This window comes from Myotis yumanensis, unplaced genomic scaffold (assembly GCF_028538775.1).
Source record: "Myotis yumanensis isolate MYYU_CA2020_CCGP unplaced genomic scaffold, mMyoYum1.0.hap1 SCAF_16, whole genome shotgun sequence".
NCBI classification, from domain to species: Eukaryota; Metazoa; Chordata; class Mammalia; order Chiroptera; family Vespertilionidae; genus Myotis; species Myotis yumanensis.
In genome coordinates, this window is record NW_027223767.1 from 45506657 (window position 1) to 45525685 (window position 19029).

The 19029-nt window shown below is 40.5% G+C and overlaps 1 protein-coding gene, 1 long non-coding RNA gene and 1 pseudogene across 2 annotated transcripts in view; 1 reads left to right on the top strand and 2 right to left on the bottom strand.

Annotated features, from left to right (window-relative positions):
* The window catches only part of LOC138994825 (uncharacterized), a 52906-nt gene that overhangs the window by 16155 nt on the left and 17722 nt on the right, over positions 1-19029 (top strand). The gene's annotated exons all lie outside the window — the stretch shown is intronic.
* On the bottom strand, positions 2459-3224 carry LOC138993882 (high mobility group protein B1 pseudogene; annotated as a pseudogene).
* On the bottom strand, positions 8976-13386 carry KRT24 (keratin 24). Its single transcript, XM_070395572.1, has 8 exons — positions 12793-13386; positions 11974-12056; positions 11436-11592; positions 11019-11180; positions 10795-10920; positions 10256-10473; positions 9737-9849; positions 8976-9079 (listed from the first exon to the last, which is right to left on the bottom strand). Exons 1-8 carry the CDS (start codon positions 13384-13386, stop codon positions 8976-8978), a joined length of 1557 nt encoding a protein of 518 aa, XP_070251673.1.

Consider the following 19029-nt stretch of genomic DNA (forward strand, 5'->3'; position numbering starts at 1 on the left):
GCTTTCAGCGTCCATCCTACCCAAGCCAGCGTGTGTCTTGGAATGGACCTTCTCTGACAATAGAGCTGCTCACTTCCTGGTCCTGGATGATGCCCTGCACAACCACTGTGGCAGCGATAGCCGAGGCAGCTCTCAGAACTGAGCGTTTATGTGTTTCGAATGCCTTGAGTGCAGGACCCAGCTTAGGTGTTCCTCTGTTGTCCTCTCCAGTAGCTTCCCCAGGGACAGATTGTGTAGAAAGCATGAGGAGACCTGTGTGGATCACATAGGACATAGTTCTCTGTAACAAACGTTCATATAGCTTTGGATATTATTTTTGCTTCTTGGTCTTCACATAATGGCTTGAATTACTGACTTGTATATTATTCAGGCTTAAAAGCCATCTGACTGTCCTAGCCAGTTTGGCTCAGTGGATAGAGCATTGGCCTGTGGACTGAAGGGTCCCGGGTTCGATTCTGGTCAAGGGCATGAGCCTGCAGCTCAATCCCTGGCCCTGATCAGGATGCGTGTGAAAGACAACCAATCCATGTGTCTCTCTCACATTGATGTTTCTCTCTCTCTGTCTTTCCCCCTTCCTTCTACTCTCTCTAAAAATCAATGGATATCCTCAGGTGAGGATTAACAACAACAACAAAAAGCCATCCAATTGACCACACTACAGGATGAACGAGCCTCTTCCAGAAGCGAACTCTCCATATCCCATGCCCGCTTCTGCCTTCTGACGTCTCCACAATGCTCGTTGCCTCCTTAGTTTCTGCCACCAGGGAGGAGCCCTCCGGCTTTCTCTGGGCTGGACTCCGCTCCCTGGCAGCTGCTATGGGCGCATCTGGGTCTGTCTCCCCATCCTCCTCTCCCTTTCCTGCTTTCAACTTCTCCGTCAGTCTCCAAGTGTCGGAGCACCTTCCAGCTGCTCAGCACTGCTGTATAGCTTTGAGGACACAGGCGCATAGCTCATAGCACACTTGCACTTGCATATCCACGTGGATCCCTTTCTAAGTAAGCCTGGTGGATAAACATTGGCGTCCCAGAAGTGGCACATTTAGGCTTTTTACAAAGACACATTCTACAGAACTTTTAGCTGTACATATTTTTTGTTTTTAATTCTATTTCCTCTCAGGCTTGGAAGAGGCGGTAATCCAACTTTGGCAGTTAAATGGATGGCATTTAAAATACATAGATTAACAAAAGTTTGATTTCTCCACAGCCTTTAAGTGAGGTTCAAAATGCTGGGTAATTGTTTTTCCTTAACTAGACTGTGAACGTCTCAAGGGCAAAGAGTGCATGTCTTATGTTTCTTTGGAACCTGCTCCAACTCCCACTAATTTACTGGGTTTTCCCAGTAATCCCTTAGACTTAACGCTTATTTAATGCCTTTGAACAAATAAATGAATATCAGAGTAGGTTATCTTTTCTTAACTTTATATCTTGTCTTGAAAATGGAATGATTACTGTTAAACTTCTCTTAAAATTATGTTTTGAGTTCTGGAATGTTCATTGCAAGGTTGGGTTTGTTTTGGCTTTCTCATGGTATAACCAGGAGAGGAGTTGCTCACTTAGGGATTACTGGTGTGTATTAGGTCAGCATGGTAATCTGTCCTCTCGGGCGTGGAGCTGTGTTCAGATTAGAGACACTAATACAGCATTCCGGCAATTATTCAGTTGTAATACAACGTAATTACGTAGCTCAGCGATTTTCAACCCTTTTCATCTCATGGCACACATAAAGTAATTACTAAAATTATGTGGCACACCAAAAAAGTATATTTTTTGCTGATTTGACAGAAAAATAGGTATAATTTTGATTCATTCACACTGGACAGCTATTGCGTTGGCTGTTGTCATTTTTTTATTTGACAATCTAAGGAAAAGAACTCAGTTCCCTTGACTAAATGGTCAGGTATTGCATGCTTTGAAAATTCTTGCAGCACACAGGTTAAAAATAATGGGCGTAGATCATAACATTTTTCATGAATATAATACTACTTCCATTAAAGTGAATAGTTTTGAGCATTTGGAGAAAGCTGGAGTCCAATCAATATGTTTTGAGCTATGTATGAAAAATAATCTGGTATTAAGATAAAAGCGTGCATGATTCATTTTCTGACTTAGTGCTGAACACAGTTGCTGATTTCTTTTTTTTAAATAAAAAATTGTATTTACTTAGAAGCATTCAGAATGTCAACAAAACAGCTGCAGCTTTTTTTTTTTTTTTGCAATTACAGAGTGGTATTCAGTTAACAGTACAACAATTATTTCGTATAAGCTGCATCAGAGACAACTGAAGGTGAAAAACTACCATCCCCATATATAACTAACTTGTGCTGTGCACCAACAAGAACCTGCTTTAAATTTCCATTCCAATTTACAACCCCCATACTGTACCAGGCAAGGTTAGTGGCTATTGAAAATATTGCCAGGACAGGGCTATCTAAAGACACATCTGGTAGTGTGTTAACTATACAAAGAAAGACACTGTACAGTTTAAAAACAAATCTTACACAGCCTTACATTTCAATTTTTTTCTTTAAAAGGAGTGAGTTGTGTACAGGGGGGTTAAATGCTTTATAGACAAGAAAAAAAACTGCGCTAGAACCAACTTATTCATCATCATCATCTTCTTCATCTTCTTCATCTTCCTCCTCCTCATCTTCCTCATCTTCTTCCTCTTCCTTCTTTTTCTTGCTTTTTTCAGCCTTGACAACTCCCTTTTTGGCAGCATCAGGCTTTCCTTTAGCTCGGTATGCAGCAATATCCTTTTCATATTTCTCCTTCAGCTTAGCAGACTTCTTTTCATAAGGCTGCTTGTCGTCTGCAGCAGTGTTATTCCACATCTCCCCCAGCTTCTTTGCAACGTCACCAATGGATAGGCCAGGATGCTCTCCTTTGATTTTTGGGTGATACTCAGAACAAAACAAGAAAAAAGCCGAAGGAGGCCTCTTGGGTGCATTGGGATCCTTGAATTTCTTTTTTGTTTCCCCTTTGGGAGGAATATAAGTTTTCATTTCTCTCTCGTAACGAGCCTTGTCCGCCTTTGCCATGTCTTCAAATTTTCCTTCCTCCTTAGCAGACATGGTCTTCCACCTCTCTGAGCACTTCTTAGAAAACTCTGAGAAGTTGACTGAAGCATCTGGGTGCTTCTTCTTGTGTTCCTCCCGGCAAGTTTTCACAAAGAAGGCATACGATGACATTTTGCCTCTCGGCTTCTTAGGATCTCCTTTGCCCATGTTTAATTACTTTCCTCAGCGAGCACACAGTCACCCAGTGCCTGGCTGGCTCGCACTTGCCCCGGTGCTGTCTATGGAGCTCAGTGTACTGCAATGGCTGTCCAGTTGCTGATTTCTTGAAGACTGTAGTCTGCAATGATATACTCAGTCTGTGGTACAAAGTGTTCTGAAATTTGCGAACATTTTTTATTTTCTTTTAATTTTTTTGGCACCCTCAATTTGACTTTTGCTTCTCTTTGGCTTCTTACACCACAGGTCCATTCAGTAAACATTTTTTAAAAGTTTAATACATTGAAAGTTGTCTTTTGGCTTAAATTATAAACAATTACATTTGGAAATTAATGCATTTTCTGAAATTTAGTTCAGTCTCTATAAAAAAAACAAAACTGTTGGTAGGGCAAGTATAGTTGTCCTTCCCTGATTCCACAGTCTGTCATACATTTTACAAGGTATTTTCACACTGTTGCCTTCAGAAAAATTCATTCTACTAATTCTTCAATTCCTTCTTACCCACTTTTTTCAAATGTCTCATCTCATCAGTGGCTTAGTCCATTGATCATTGCTCACTCCAGAAATAAAATTTGGTGATATGTTGATGTACAGGTACCACCAGTTCAGTTACTCTCAAAAATCGTTATCTTTGAAACTTCTCTAAGTAGCCACAAAACAGTGATTCATACCTTGAAAGAAATGGTCATTGAAATCAGCATTGTTTGAGAATTAGGGAAACATTTTCAGTTTTCTTTGAGAAATCTTAAGTGTTAATCTTTTAGGATTAACTTTGATCTTTTTTCAAGTGTATGATTCTATATCCTCCTTTGATAGTTTAGCTCTATTACCTTACCACTGTACTTGCATATTATAAGCAACCAATAACTCTTTTTTTTTTGAGTTGAGTTAAAACCTATTAGAGAGACTTCGCTTGGTTCCTTTCTGAATATGGCATGCGCGTTTTTGTCTGTGACTCACTCTGGAAAGGATTCCTTTCTCTGTTGTTAGTATCAGATAGTTCCTATTCACTTTGCAAGAAAGAATATCTACTTACAGGCATTTTCTCTCTTCTAACTTATCTTTCAAGTAAAACAGATCATCTATTCCACTTTTAAAAGGGGGTAAGGTTTTGAGATTTCATGGAAGGAGGAGGGTACCTTACCCCTCACCTTATGGGCCACGCTGAGCATTTTGTACTATGTTGACATTTGCAGTGTCTTAGCTAATTCGGGGGCTATAGTATTTGCAGAATAGGGGCTGATATCTGCAGTTAATCATTTTGCTTCCAGGTGTTTTTCATTACATGAAATGGAAACTTACTTGTCTGAGTCATTAATTGAAGTAGCCTAAGATTTTGGATTATTTTTCCTAAAGAGCTTTTAAAAATAAACTTCATCAGGGAATATGACATTTTGGAAACATATTGCTGAGGTGAAATCATGAAATTATCTCTGTGTACAAATTGGTTTTTGGTGGATTCACCCAGGGGGAGCTTTTTCATTCCAGGGCTCCTGGAAAGGATTCCTTTCTCTGTTGTTAGTATCAGATAGTTCCTATTCACTTTGCAAGAAAGAATATCTACTTACAGGCATTTTCTCTCTTCTAACTTCTCTTTCAAGTAAAACAGATCATCTATTCCACTTTTAAAAGGGGGTAAGTTCTCTCTCTAGGACCTGAAAAGTCCACTACGGTTCATTCATCTCAGTTGTAGCAGAATTGGATGCATCAGCAGCGGCGGCAGTCTGCTGGTGTAGCACTCCCCGCTGAAATACCATTTCAAACCAGTCAGTCACTGAGATAATTCCTCTCCCCAGGATGGCGATGGATATTTATTAGCTTTCCAAAGGGACCTTGTTCTCTTAACTTGTTAGACTATTCCTTATTATAACTCTGTATCATAACATATTATAACATTATCTTTGGCTGTTGCAAAGCACTTAGAACAAGTCTTGTGATGGGTAGGTTGAAAGATAGTACCTGCCTGGAAAGTCAGTTGTCCATCCCAGCTGACAGCCAACCAGGATTTCCAGACTGAACTTGATTGAGGTCTTCCCTGCTCTCCCACCTCTGGGTAGCTCCTGAATCCATTCTGAGAAAGACGATGAAATTGTCCTCAAAATTTTAAATCATTTCCTGGGAAGTTTATGCAGAAAATGTAATTTATAGATATGCATTTGCACAGCATTATAACAATTCCTTTTTTGGGTGATCTTTTCTTTGTCCTTTTAAAACATACCTATGACCCTAACTGGTTTGGCTCAGTGGATAGACCATCGGCCTGCAGACTGAAGGGTCCCGGGTTCGATTCTGGTCAAGGGCACATGCCCGGGTTGTGGGCTCAATCTCCAGCAGGGGGTGTGCAGGAGGCAGCCAATCAATGATTCTCTCTCACCATTGATGTTTCTATATCTCTCTCTCCTCCCTTCTATGAAATCAATAAAAGTATATTAAAAAAAATAAAACGTAGCTATGGCAATGCAGCTTTCACACCTGTAATTTGCCCTGCTATTCCGTAGATCTTTTAAACAATACCCAAGTCTATGGTGTCCTTAAGAAGCAAGTTGGGGCCAAGCAATGCACGTCTTATTGCAATTTTGTAATGAGCTCTCATATGCTTTCATATTTGTTGTGGTTCATCAACAAAATAAACACTGCATCTCTCTCTCTCTCTCTCTCTCTCTCTCTCTCTCTAGCAGTTTATGTATTTTACATACAATAGATCTGTGATACACTCTGGGCTTGTCCTTTAGGTGCCATTTAAATAGTAACAAAATAGTGTTTGCTTCTTTCCACCTTATCATTTCATATTGACATTGATATATTACACATGAATAAATTGTTTTTTTAACAGAACTTGATCAATATTTCCTGTTTGTCAAGTGTCATATTTAAACCGCTGATAAATTTTTGAGTGATTTATTACTCGCAGCATTTTATTATTTAAGGAGATTGTTCAGAAAACATGACTTGAGCTTCATCCTGGGTGATTTATATTCATCACTTTGTCTCCACTTGTTGAACAGTCTCTAATTCCATGACATCATTAAGCAAGTTTGGGCTACTTTCTATAGAGTCTCAAATCCTTTGGCTGTCTCCTCTTCTCTGCCTTCTATAAACTTTTTTTCATGTGTCTAATCTCTGTGAGAATGGATGCCACTTCCAGCATTCTCACCATTCTTGTCCGTTGTCCCTTGAGGTCAGAAAGACATGAACAACCATATGAATCTGGATCAAAAGTCAGCAGTTAAAATTCATATGCAAGTAGGCACTGGCTCTTCCTTCTTATGGAGAAGTCTAACTCTTAGAAGAAAGAAACACATTTCTCTCATTTAAAAGTTGACTGGAGAGCTGAACTTTAGTTTCAAAATAGAACATATGCCTGTTGTGTGGTTTTAAAATAATTTTAGGGCAGGTTAATAATGTGTGAACATCCTGTCCTTAATATTTTATTCAGCACTCTAAATATATTTCATGATCCAAAATGGTTCAATAGTATCCATTTTAAAAATTGAACGTGCTTTTAACATATTACAGTGCAACTCAATATGTTCTAGCCTTTTCTAAAACAATTAGAAATAGTCATTTAGTACAAATGCAGCATCTTAACTCACGCCAAGGAAACACTGCATGAGGATTTTCACCTCAACATGGTTTTCAGAGTAGCCGCATATTGTTGCGTTGACTTGAGGATAATACTGGCCAGGCCATCAATGTAGGTCCCGGGTGATACAGGACCAGAAGACTAGTTCTGGGCAGATTCACAGAGAGAGGCTTCTTGATGTGGTTGTGATGGCCCAAGACTCCGGAGGCTGCACTCATCTGGTTTCCATTTCTGTCCTTCTGCCCTTAATCCAGGCTGGATCAGCTGGTTCATATTTCTTAATTTTTTCGTACTGGAGAATCCAAGATTTAATTTTTAAATTATTATTTTATTTTTTGATTACAGTTTGCATTCCACACGATTTTGTATTAGTTTCAGGTGTACAGCACAGCAGATAGACATTCATATACTTCACAACGTGTTCCCTCCGATAATTCAAGTGTTCACCTGCAATATTTAATTTATTGTAATGGTTTGATGGGAAACATGTTGGATTTGAGACAACTTAACATTGCTCTTTTTCTCGGAGTAGTGGTTTCATGCTTGGCTATTTATCCTGTGGTTAGCTATTTAAGTAGAAGTCTTGTTGTGACTATAGATTAATTTTGATATTTTCTTCAATGTGCCTAGAATATGAAAAACTACATTTTTAGGTTGTCTTGATTATTAAGGCTTGATACTCCATACAGTTGTTGGTTTTATATTTGAAGGTACAATTTACATGAACTCTATTCAGGCTTATCTTTTTGTAATTTTAAATTTGGTTTTTTTTTTCTGCCAAATCCCATGTTCTTTTCTTGAGGATTGGTTTGTGGGGTTGATTTTCTAACTTGTGATCTGCTCATATTAAATTCCTCAAGTGGGGATGTTCTTACCCAGCCTGGCTTTGTCCTATATCTGTTTCTTCCTGGGACTGACCTTATACTGCCTCCTACCCTACTTTAACTCGCTTCGTTATTCCAAGCAAGACAAGAGAGCCCTGTGGACCACCCATGGCGTAAAAGACCTCAGCAGTGGAGAGTGGGGAAAGGAAATACCACCTTGGCTAAGAGACAGTTTTTGGCTAGAGGTGTGGCTAGATTTGGCACAGGAACAAGTAACTGAGCATCTCTTCTCTTTGGGGCTTTCCAGGTTTTCAGAAATCTGGCACCATAGCACCTATCCCACCTACTTCCCAAGACTTCTGTTTTGACCAGTCTCCTAAATGTCCCGCAGCCACACAATGTCAGATTCCTGTGGCACTTGTGATGAATACTGTGGAATGAAGCCCTTCACTGTGAACACCCTTTAGTGTTTGCTGTCTTCTTTGTGTTTTAGCTTTCCTCTCCATCTGAAGTGTATCCTTCTTGATGAAGGTAGAGGTCATATTTCTTTTTATCAGTGATGGACCTTAAGAAACTAGACATTAACTAATTATAGATTGATAATGCTAGTAATGACATCCTTCTTTGTGGGCTCAGCTATTGGCTATAGATTTAGGGATACTGAGGTTTAATTTCAGTTTTCACTGAGTTCTAAGGTGATGGTATTTAAAAGGCCCACATAGGAAATAGCTATAATCTTGATTTTTATGAAGAAGTGCTGGTAAATAATGAATTAAGCCTTAGCTGGTTTGGTTCAGTGGATAGAGCATCAGCCTGTGGACTGAGGGGTCCGGGTTCAATTCCGGTCAAGGGCACATGCCGGGGTTGTGGGCTTGGTCCCCAGTGTGGGGCTTGTAGGAGGCAGCCCATCAATGATTCTCTCTCATTGGTGTTTCTATCTTCCTCTCCCTCTCCATTCCTCTCTTAAATCAATAAATAATATAAAAATATTAAAATAATATCAGTAACATAATACTGCAGCTAGATCATAACCGGCAGCTTCATTTCTAGGTAAAATATTAAATTTCTTAAAAAATTCAGCAATAATTTAATTAACTTGCAAAAGTAAGTTTATTGAAGCACAGAAGCAATTAGAGCAAAGTTGTCATTTCAACTTTTTCAAGAGCATTCTAATTAGAAAAGAAGAGGCTGCAGGAAAATTGGTTAGTCATCTATTTCTGTACAGAAACTTCTCCCTGAAGTTATCCAGAAAGGTGGGTAGGTTGATGCGATGTCTTCCTTTGTGTCCTTTAGATTTTTTTCTCTGAAAGACACTCTTAAAGATCTGGAAATTTCTCATTTGACTTTCACCTCAGAAATATTGCTGACGTGAGATGAGACGACCTTGCCATCCACCACCTCCTCTATGATGGTCTTAGTCACTCTAGTCTTGTTTGGATCTGAAAATCACAGAATCACAGTGTCAGTCTGGAAATGATCTGGAGAAATACAAGTGCATTCATAAATTATGTTCCCTCTGGGTAAGGTTATGTAAACAACAGTATATACTTTATCCTTTTTAATTTTTTTTAAAGATATGTTTTTATTGATTTCAGAGAGAGGAAGGGAGAGGGAGAGAGAGATAGAAACATCAATGATGAGAGAGAATCATGGACTGGCTGACTCCTGCATGCCCCCTACTGGGAGTGAGCCTGAGACCCGGGCATGTGTCCCGGCTGGAAATCCAACCTTGACCTCCTGGTTCATGGGTCAATGCTCAACCACTGAGCCTTACCAGCCAGGCAACAGTATACATACTTTTAATATCACAAGCAAACATGTCTGCTTTTTTTAAAAAATATATTTTATTGATTTTTTACAGAGAGGAAGGGAGAGGGATAGAGAGTTAGAAACATCGATGAGAGAGAAACATCGATCAGCTGCCTCCTACACATTTCCTACTGGGTATGTGCCCGCAACCAAGGTACATGCCCTTGACCAGAATCTAACCTGAGACCCTTGAGTTCGCAGGCCAATGCTCTATCCACGGAGCCAAACCAGTTAGGGCTGTCTTTGCTTTTAAATTATAAAATTATGGACATTAAAAAAATACTTACCTCTTCCCTGGCTAGAATGGCTTCCAGACTTTGAGTCACCAGATGTGGAATCCCTGGACCCCATGTTTCTGGATCCTGAGTTTCTAAAGTCAGATCCTCCAAAACTGGAACCACTGGAGACAAAAAAGAATTGTTTTCCTTTGCATGTTGCAAAGGCAGGAAAACTCCTCCATACAGAGGGCTCTCTGTGATGAAGGTAGATGCCATTTGATTGGGCTGTCACTGTGACTTCATAAATCAGTGGTTCTCAACCTTCCTAACGCCGCGACCCTTTAATACAGTTCCTCATGTTGTGGTGACCCCCAATTTCATTGTTACAAATTGAACATAATGAAAGCATAGTGATTAATCACAAAAACAATATGTAATTATAGATGTGTTTTCCGATGGTCTTAGGCGACCCCCATGAAAGGGTCGTTTGACCCCCAAAGGGGTTGCAACTCCCAAGCCCCTTTTTGGTTTCATGACATAAATGCACTGAGGTGTATGCCTTTTAGTGCAATCATGACTTTCATTTACCCTCCCTCTCCATCGAGCAGGCGGCGGTAGGTCTCGATCTCCATCTCCAGGCGGGTCTTGATGTCCAGCAGTTGCTCATACTCGGCGTTCTGGCATTCGGTCTCGCCCCGGATCTGACAGATCTGCTCCTCCAGGCTGCTGATCCGCATCTGAATTTCCGACAGCTGAGCCATGTAATTAGCTTCCGTGTCGGCCAGGGTCCCTTCCAGGGAGTTTTTCTAAGAGAAAAATAAATAAATAAAATAAGAAATTCATGATGAAAAGAAAATCACAAAATTTTTTAATGTACCGGGAGACATTCACCCTCACCAAATTGCAAGCTATATTTCTTAATTTTTGTTGGTATTACTTTTTAAAAATGAAATCTATGGAAATAGCATATATTATCTTTACTTGGAATGTTTTATGCATTCTATGACCACGATACTGTCCTCCTTAAAGCTGCTTCTACTATGTGCCAAGTGGAATGTCTTGGCACAGAGGGCAAACCAAATCCCTTAGGTCCCTGTGGGAGAATTTGGAGAGCGCTTTGCACACACCATGGCCAGTTGGGACTGAAGCTCAATTTCCAGGGCCTGCAGGGTCCGTTTCAGCTCTGTGATCTCATTCTTGGCGGAACTGGCTGCCCCGGCATCGGTGGAGATCTGTGCTTGCAGGGATGCACTCTAAATAAAAATGAAATGCAGTCACTGTGGGCTGACGGAATGAGCGGACATGGCTTCTGTGTGGCCACAGGCTTAGCCGCTCAGCGGTGATAACCTACCTGCTTGTTGAACTGCTCCTCGGCCTCCCTGCGGTTTTGCTCAGCCAGCTCCTCATACTGCGCCCTCATGTCATTCAGTAACTTGGTCAGGTCGGTGCCTGGGGCGGCATTCATTTCTACCGTCACACCCCCTCCGGAGCTTCCCTGCATATTCTTCATTTCCTAACATAAAGGGAAAAAAAAGATCAGAGTGATAAAGACAGAGAAGCAATGGACTTCCTAAAATGCATAGGTGAAACTAAGACACTGAAGGGGAAAGATACCCCCCAAATTCAGCTATAATTTGCTCATAATTACTTTTTTTTCTTGGTCACGGGAGTTGGAAGTCCATTCAGCTGATACTATTTTATTTTACAGAATGGCTATGGGGGAAACAGGCAGGCCAGAGTGGTATAATAGTGTGGCCGGTGTTCCTACCTCCTCGTGGTTCTTCTTCAGGTAGGCCAGCTCCTCGGTGAGGCTCTCAATCTGCATCTCCAGGTCGGAACGAGTCATGGTCAGCTCGTCCAGGACCTTCCGAAGGCCGTTGATGTCGGCCTCCACGGCCTGCCGGAGGTGCAGCTCATTCTCATACCTGGAAGGGGCAGCCGTAAGACAGAGCAGTACACGTCAAGGAGTACACCCAATCTTACATACTCAACAAGGAGTGTTCTCCTCTGAGCTATTTAACCAACGAAGGCTACTAATCTTAGGGTTTTTTCCCTTGTAAAGAAAAATAAGAGCCTGATGTTAATTCTATTGCTGGCTAATAGTTTTTATGCCAGAAACGTCAGTCTTCATTTCTCTCTTTTCCTTGTTGGTGGGATGATGGTTTTTTTAAATTTACATTTGGGATGTTTGTGAATTTAGGTCTTGATCCCCTAAAAGGTTTTTTAAAAAATTAGAATGACTTAAGCAAACAGATTGAATTTCACTTTTCCCACAGCACTTGTTTTCAAGTCTTCAATTTCCTTACTTCAGTCTGAAGTCATCCGCAGCCAATCTGGCATTGTCAACCTGCAACACCATCCCGGCGTTTTCAACAGAGGCAGTAATGATCTAGAAAAGGCAAAAACGGAATGAATTGTGGATGCTTTTTACCTGCGTCCGCATGCCTGCCTGTGAGGGTAGAAGCTGCTGAGTTAGTTTTGAGAACTTGCTTAGTGATGGCACTTGTACTGATGATCAGGGTGTATTTGGACTACATCTTTCTGCGGAAAGGTAACAGTTTGTAGTTACTGGACTAGGCATAGAACACAGCCCTCTGCATACTTCCCCTGCTTTGGAAAATCAGTTATTCCATGAGCTCTTCCAGAAAATAGTGTGAAAAATGAGCTCCACTTCTCGAAAAAGTCTTGAAAAATATATATTTCCATGCAACGGTGGCAAGATACTTTAGAGTCTACCACATCTAGAAAGAAAAATGGTTGTAAAGACCATTTAGAGTCTAGCAAGACTCTAAAGTATGTCAACCTGTCAGAATCAATCATGAAATAGATTAAGCTAGTTTTGACTCATTGTCATCACTCATAATACATGGTAACCAGCTGCCTGTCATTGTATAAGTTTTACTCTTATGTAGAAATACTCACATTTGAGATGCAAACAGAAAATTAATGTGGTTAGATGCAATCTGCAGTACTGTCATAGTTAAAGCACACCAACTCCCATTTTAAATATCCAAGAAGCAACTATGTTTTCAAATAGTTCCTTGGCTTAAAATCTTTATTACTGTACATGTTCTGAATAAAAGCAAAAGAGACCAATAGAAGCTCAGTGGTGGATAGGGTCTTACCTGATTCCTGAGATCTTCAATGATTGGGTAGTACTTGCTGTAATCTCTTCCGGATCCACCATCTCCAGACCCGGGCCCATACTTCTCATACCACTCCTTGATTTTGTTCTCCAGATCAGCATTGGCCTCCTCCAGGGCTCTGACCTTGTCTAGGTAATTGGCCAGGCGGTCATTGAGGTTCTGCATGGTTTGCTTTTCACCTCCAGAGAAAAGCCCGCCATCACCAGTACCACCACCCAAACCACCGCCATAGTTGTAGAAGCCTCCACTAGCACCACCACCGAATCCAGACCCCCCGCCGAATCCAGAACCCCCGCCGAATCCAGAACCCCCGCCAAATCCAGAACCTCCACCAAAGCCAAGTCCAGAGCCTGAAGCTCCTCCAAAACCACCCCCGACTGAGCAGCTACCAAAACCCCCTCCAAAGCCACCGCTCAATCCCCCGCTCAGGCCACAGCTGCCGGCTCCTCCTCGGAAGCCCCGGGCAGAGCTGCCCCCCAGACCACATCTGCTGCTGCTGCTGCCACCAGCAGACACCCTGACCGAGCTGCTGCCTCCAGCCCGGGAGGAGGAGATCCGAGATGAGCAAGACATGATGCTCTTGCAAGGGTTGAGCGTGTCCAGGCGAATCGGAGAAGTGAAGAGCGTATTTGCAGGCTGCCTTCTTGGCCCTTATATGCACCCTTTTAGGGTGTTCCTTTTCTGTGTCACTTCTTAATCCCGATTACAGTTTCGCTAATCCGCAATTGGATAATGTCTTTTTCCTGGACCCACTCTGCTGGCTCTTTTTCTGAAGCTGGGTCAGAGCCTGGGGGCATTTACTATAATAAGGAAATACCAACAAGGTGGAGCACAGAGGAAAAAAATAAGTTATTCCCAGAGTGACAACTTGACTCTTTCAGAGGTTTTGACTGATAATTCTTTTCTGAAGGAGCAATTCTACTAAATTTGCTTCATGATTTCCCAATTGCAGTGCACAGATTCACAAATGTCATTAAAATGCGTAATATGGTGAGGGAAATTTCCCATCAGACTTGTCACTTTTTGTTTGTATTGTTCTCTTAAAGTTGAAATTAGCTGTGGCATCAGCATTGGTTTAGATTGACTTGCCTTTCTCTAGGATTATTTCAGTCAGCGTCTTTCTGAGGTTGTTGAAGTTTGTGATTTTCAGGTTATTGTCTTCTTTTTATTTTGAGATCAAATGAGATACTTTTACTGTCAGTAAGAAAAACGTAAATAAATAAGTCTTCCATGTACACATTATTATATCTCAGCAACACGTTTACTCAATCAGAGAATGTCTAAAAGCTTGTAGACAGATTGTTTTAGCATCAGATCAAAGAGTATGATTTTCTGATTGACTTTGAGTCTGATAGAATGATACCAGCTTCCCTCTTTAGAATCAAATCTTATGAAACTAGAAGATGATACTGATTTTATCTTTATTTTAAAGATATCTGGAGAAGGAGATCCGAATCCACTTCTAACCAATGTTATAGAGTCATTTGCAGATACTGAAATCTGGAGTTTCCCTAGTCTACCTCTGCTCATGGTTTTTTCTTTTCTTTTCTGTTTTGTTTAAAGACATTTAGAAAATAACCTGTACCCACTTCTGATAACTAATGTTATGAGTGGGGTCATTATATAGACACTGTAATAATTTGCTTCCTGTTTTTCTGTCCCTTTGTACTTTAGATTTTTCCATTCGCCTCTGCTAGTCATTAAAGGTGGTGTGTGTGTGTGTGTGTGTGTGTGTGTGTGTGTGTGTTTAAGGCAAATACTGTATGATTCTACTTATATGATGTAGCTGGTGTAGTCAAATTCAGAGACAGGAAACAGAGTGGTGGTGCAGGGGCTGGGGGAGAGGCAGTGGGGAGTTGTTTAATGGATACAGAGTTTTAGTTTTGCAAGAGAAAAAGAATTCTGGAGATCGGTTCCACAGCAACATGAATATATTTAACACCACTGCACTGTGCCCTTAAAAATGGTTACGATGGTCAATTTTGTGTTATATGTATTTTACCACAAATTTAAAAAGCATCTTTTAATAAAAGTATAGATGCTTTCAAATATATTTCTTGACCTTCTTAGCTTTATGCTCATGTAGCTCGCTGACATTCGTTTATTTAAAACTTTCTCCTTTATCTTGGCAGCGTCTGTTAAACCACGTGCATGCTTTAATCCTTACATTTGATCATTTTTTAAACAATGTTCTGCCTTCTTTTAATTTTTCCTTAGACTGCCTTTGATTGGAACAGACTATTAAGTCAGTGGTAATTCCCTTTGCTGTGGGGCTTTTTAGGGCAGTAGCTTTTATGTTCCACCTGTATTGTTTTCGTAGGAGTGGTGTGTTTTCAGCCTTATACTCAGGGTGCTGCCTCTCCAAGGAGTACAAGGTGTTTTATAAACTTTAAATCGTTAAGCTGGGCGTAATTCGCATTACACCCTTCTCAGGTAGGTAAAAAAATGCACCAACTAGCACCGTCTGTTGGTCATCTTGCCTCACCCCTCCCCAAAGCCATGAAACCAAAGAAGTCTAAACGCTAACGATTTAATGGAATGTGAATGCTGGAGACGGGAGGGACCATCATTGGGTTATTCCTTCCTCTAAAATTATGAATGGAATCTTTCTACCTGCACAAGGCTGGCATTTGGTTAAAAGAAGGTTTAAAGAAAGGAACGGCAGCTACGTGAAAGAATTCCGATAAAACAGAAGTTTCTGAGCACAGGGAGAAAGGGTTTCATGTGGAAAGATTGAGGAAAGACATTTAGCAGCACCGTTGGCCTCTGAATTTGGCCTGGGGTTTGTGGAGTTTTTAGTCAGTGATCATCTAAGGTGTAGCTTTCTCATTTCGGCAGCTTTATTTACCTTCTGATTTGGGATATCTGGACATCTGGGTCTCCATTGAGGAAGCTTATGATGACAGGTGTTCTATCTTGTTTCTCATTTTTTAGCTTTCTTGTTGATATGATTTTATTATGTACATAATAAAAACTTACATACTTTTTTTTGATCCTCACTCGAGGATATGTTTATTGATTTTTAGAGAAAGAGGAAGGTGGAGGGGAGAGAGAGAAATATCTTTTTTTTTGAGAGAGAGAAATATCAATGTGAGAGAGAAACAACAATGTGGGAAAGAAACATCACTCGGTTGCCTCCCGTACACATCCCGACCTGAGATTGAACCTGAAACCTGGGTATGTACCCTGACTGTGTGAATTGAACCTGCACCTTTTTGGTGTATGGGACAATGCTCCAACCAACTGAGCTACCCAGCCAGGGCAAAATTGATATAATTTTAATCCGACATATGTCTGTTCTTTGTTTTTTAAAATTCAGCTTCAAAATCAAGTTCATTTGAGATGCTTCTCTGATTCTCCATACTTCAGAGATGACTTCTGGGAAGGGCATTTACGTAATAAATAAAACAGCCATTATCACCTCAAATTGTTTGTCTAATGAGGCAGTGTATAAACAAATGTAGAGGTAAACCCACAGGATTTTCTTGTTTGTCACTATTTCCTTAAGTGCAGTTTCATGCTTTCTTTCTGTGTATCTGTGTGCCTTCTCTTTTCAGGGGTGAATCTATCAGACTAATCTCGATTCTGTGACTTAAAAACTGTCTACAACTTTGATGTCTAGTGGGTGAAAGGATTTTAATCACATATATAAATACAATTCTGTTCTTGCCTGAAGTATTAGAATTCTTAAATAAACTTTGGTCTCCATTGTTTTGAGACATCCCCAAATTTAATATTCACTCTCTTTTATTTGAAATAACGAGTTGCCCGAGTTCACAAGTTAGTTATTAGGATTTCTTTCATCTGTAAAATGAAAACTTCAAGAGTCTGGCTAGGTTCCAGTGGGCGTAAATGTTCAGCATCCATTAGTTATATGACAGTTTTAAAAAAATGGACTGAACCTCATGTATCTGGGCTCCCAGTTCAGTGCTGCCATCAGTTATACATTGTTTTGAAAAGTTTGTTATTAGCAGTTTATTTTTACCTGGAAAGAATCAAATATGACCTCTGTAGAATATGACCTCTGTAATAATTGCAGAATTATTTTCAAATAGTTAACCATTACCATTTTTGTGAGATAGATTACCAGTATTTTTAAAATTTCAGATTAATATATTGCATGCTTTTAGATTAGTAGGAAAGTCAATACTGAAAAGCGTGGCATTTTGTCCCTGATGAATCTTTAGCATTGATAATAGGATGAACTCGGGAAATTCTATCTTCTATTCACTCCAGAGAATATTCTGTTATGTTTTTCAAATAAAAGCATAAGACCAGAATAGTTAAGGGAAAGAACTGGGCATAGAGTATTTGTTGAGTGTTGGCAGATGGTATGGCAAAAGGAAAAGCTCCAATTTGATGTGTGCACAGCCTCTTTTAATACCTAACATGTTGTAGAGAGATAATAAAGAGCCCTGAATTAACAAAAAACAACACAGCTTGACTTGCTTCATGAACAGCTTGGGTCACTGATTGCTTCTGTCCTTTATTATGTGTTCTGTATTCTCCACCTCTGGGTTTGTGGTGTGTGTGTGTGTGTGTGTGTGTGTGTGTGTGTGTGTGTGTTGGAGGGGTTGTTAGTAAAAGGAGGTGTTGTTTGCAGAGGGGGCAGGGAAGGTCATGCCAGAATCATGCAGAGAATTATTATTTAGGTCAGTATCATGATGGTGGCCACTGTGAGCCTCACCAGGCTCAACTACCTGGAAGGGAAAAAAGATTTTGCAGAATATGTGTCCTGAGAAGCCAGTCCCAGTGGTTCTGGCACCATCCATAAATCGATGTCAGTCCTGTGCTATTGCCAGACACCAAAGGAGTTACAAAGTACCTACAAAAATAGAGCTGAGATGCACCAAATTCTGTGACTGTTTCTCTCCCTCCACTCTTTCCTATCTTCTTTCCCCATCATTCTTTTCCAGTCTTTCTCTTTTTAGTTTCAGTGAAGCCTATCTGTTTGAAGGCTTCCTTTTCTCCACCAACATCTGCTCGATCACGCCATTTTGCCAACTTTTATTCTGGGAGAAAATGACTTAGCTTTGTACTTGTCGAGTTTGAATGCTCAAGAACAGTGGTTCTCAACCTTCCTAATGCCGCGACCCTTTAATACAGTTCCTCATGTTGTGGTGACCCCCAACCAGAAAATTATTTTCGTTGCTACTTCACAACTGTAATTTTGCTACTGTTATGAATCGTAATGTAAATATCTGATATGCAGGATGTATTTTCATTGTTACAAATTGAACATAATTAAAGCATAGTGAATAATCACAAAAACAATATGTAATTATAGATGTGTTTTCCGATGGTCTTAGGCGACCCCTGTGAAAGGGTCGTTCGACCCCCAAAGGGTCGCGACCCACAGGTTGAGAACCGCTGCTCTGGAATCTCTTTAAACAGCTCTTTTTTATTTTTATTTTTTTTTACTTTTCCTGAAGATTGTTTAGTCGGTTTATGGAGAGTTAAGAGAATGGGCGTGTGTCTTTGTAGGGTAGAGGTACTTCTGTCCTTCAGAGTCCAGAGTCAGTGTAGATTGAAGTAAGCACAGAGTTTATTGATTATGTTTACTTGACAGGTCCTTGGGACCTTGCCTCATACCAAATAGACAATAGCTTCCTATTCACAGAACCCACAGACATATAAAACCCAGACATATAAAATGTGAGCTGTTAGCTCACAGTCTGTGTCCAGCCCCAGAGAAGGTGGGCTAAAGTGCATATCTTCTGGGGTGTCTAGGGGAGATATGGCAGGTGGACAGGCAGGGTTGGGAGGGGTGGTCTGGGAAGGGAAGTTTGGGAAATAGGAGGCTGAAGATGAGTCAGGCCAACTAAACAAGCTGCAGATTCCTGCAGCTGCGGCTTTCTTGGAAGTCGGCTCTTCCCAGAATCCTCTCTTGATTTTACACAGGGAAGACAGCGGCCAGCAGGTGGCGCCAAACTGCAGCTAGGACAGGTTGAAATTGTGCATCAGAAAACTGAAGTGACTTGGCTGGCTAGCTGCACAGATTTCCCCTCGGTGTTGGAATAGATTTTTAGCATATTTTATCAAGGTTTAAAAGGGTTTCTTTTAATTTTGTTTTGCTTTTTACTGTGTATTATTTTCTTCCTAGAGATACAGCTTTACCTTCATGCCTTCAGCTTTTGTTTGATTTTAAAAGGCTTCATCATTCCCTAAGTATATAAATTTTTTCTTCTTCTTTTTAAAAAAGTCTACAAAGGTTTG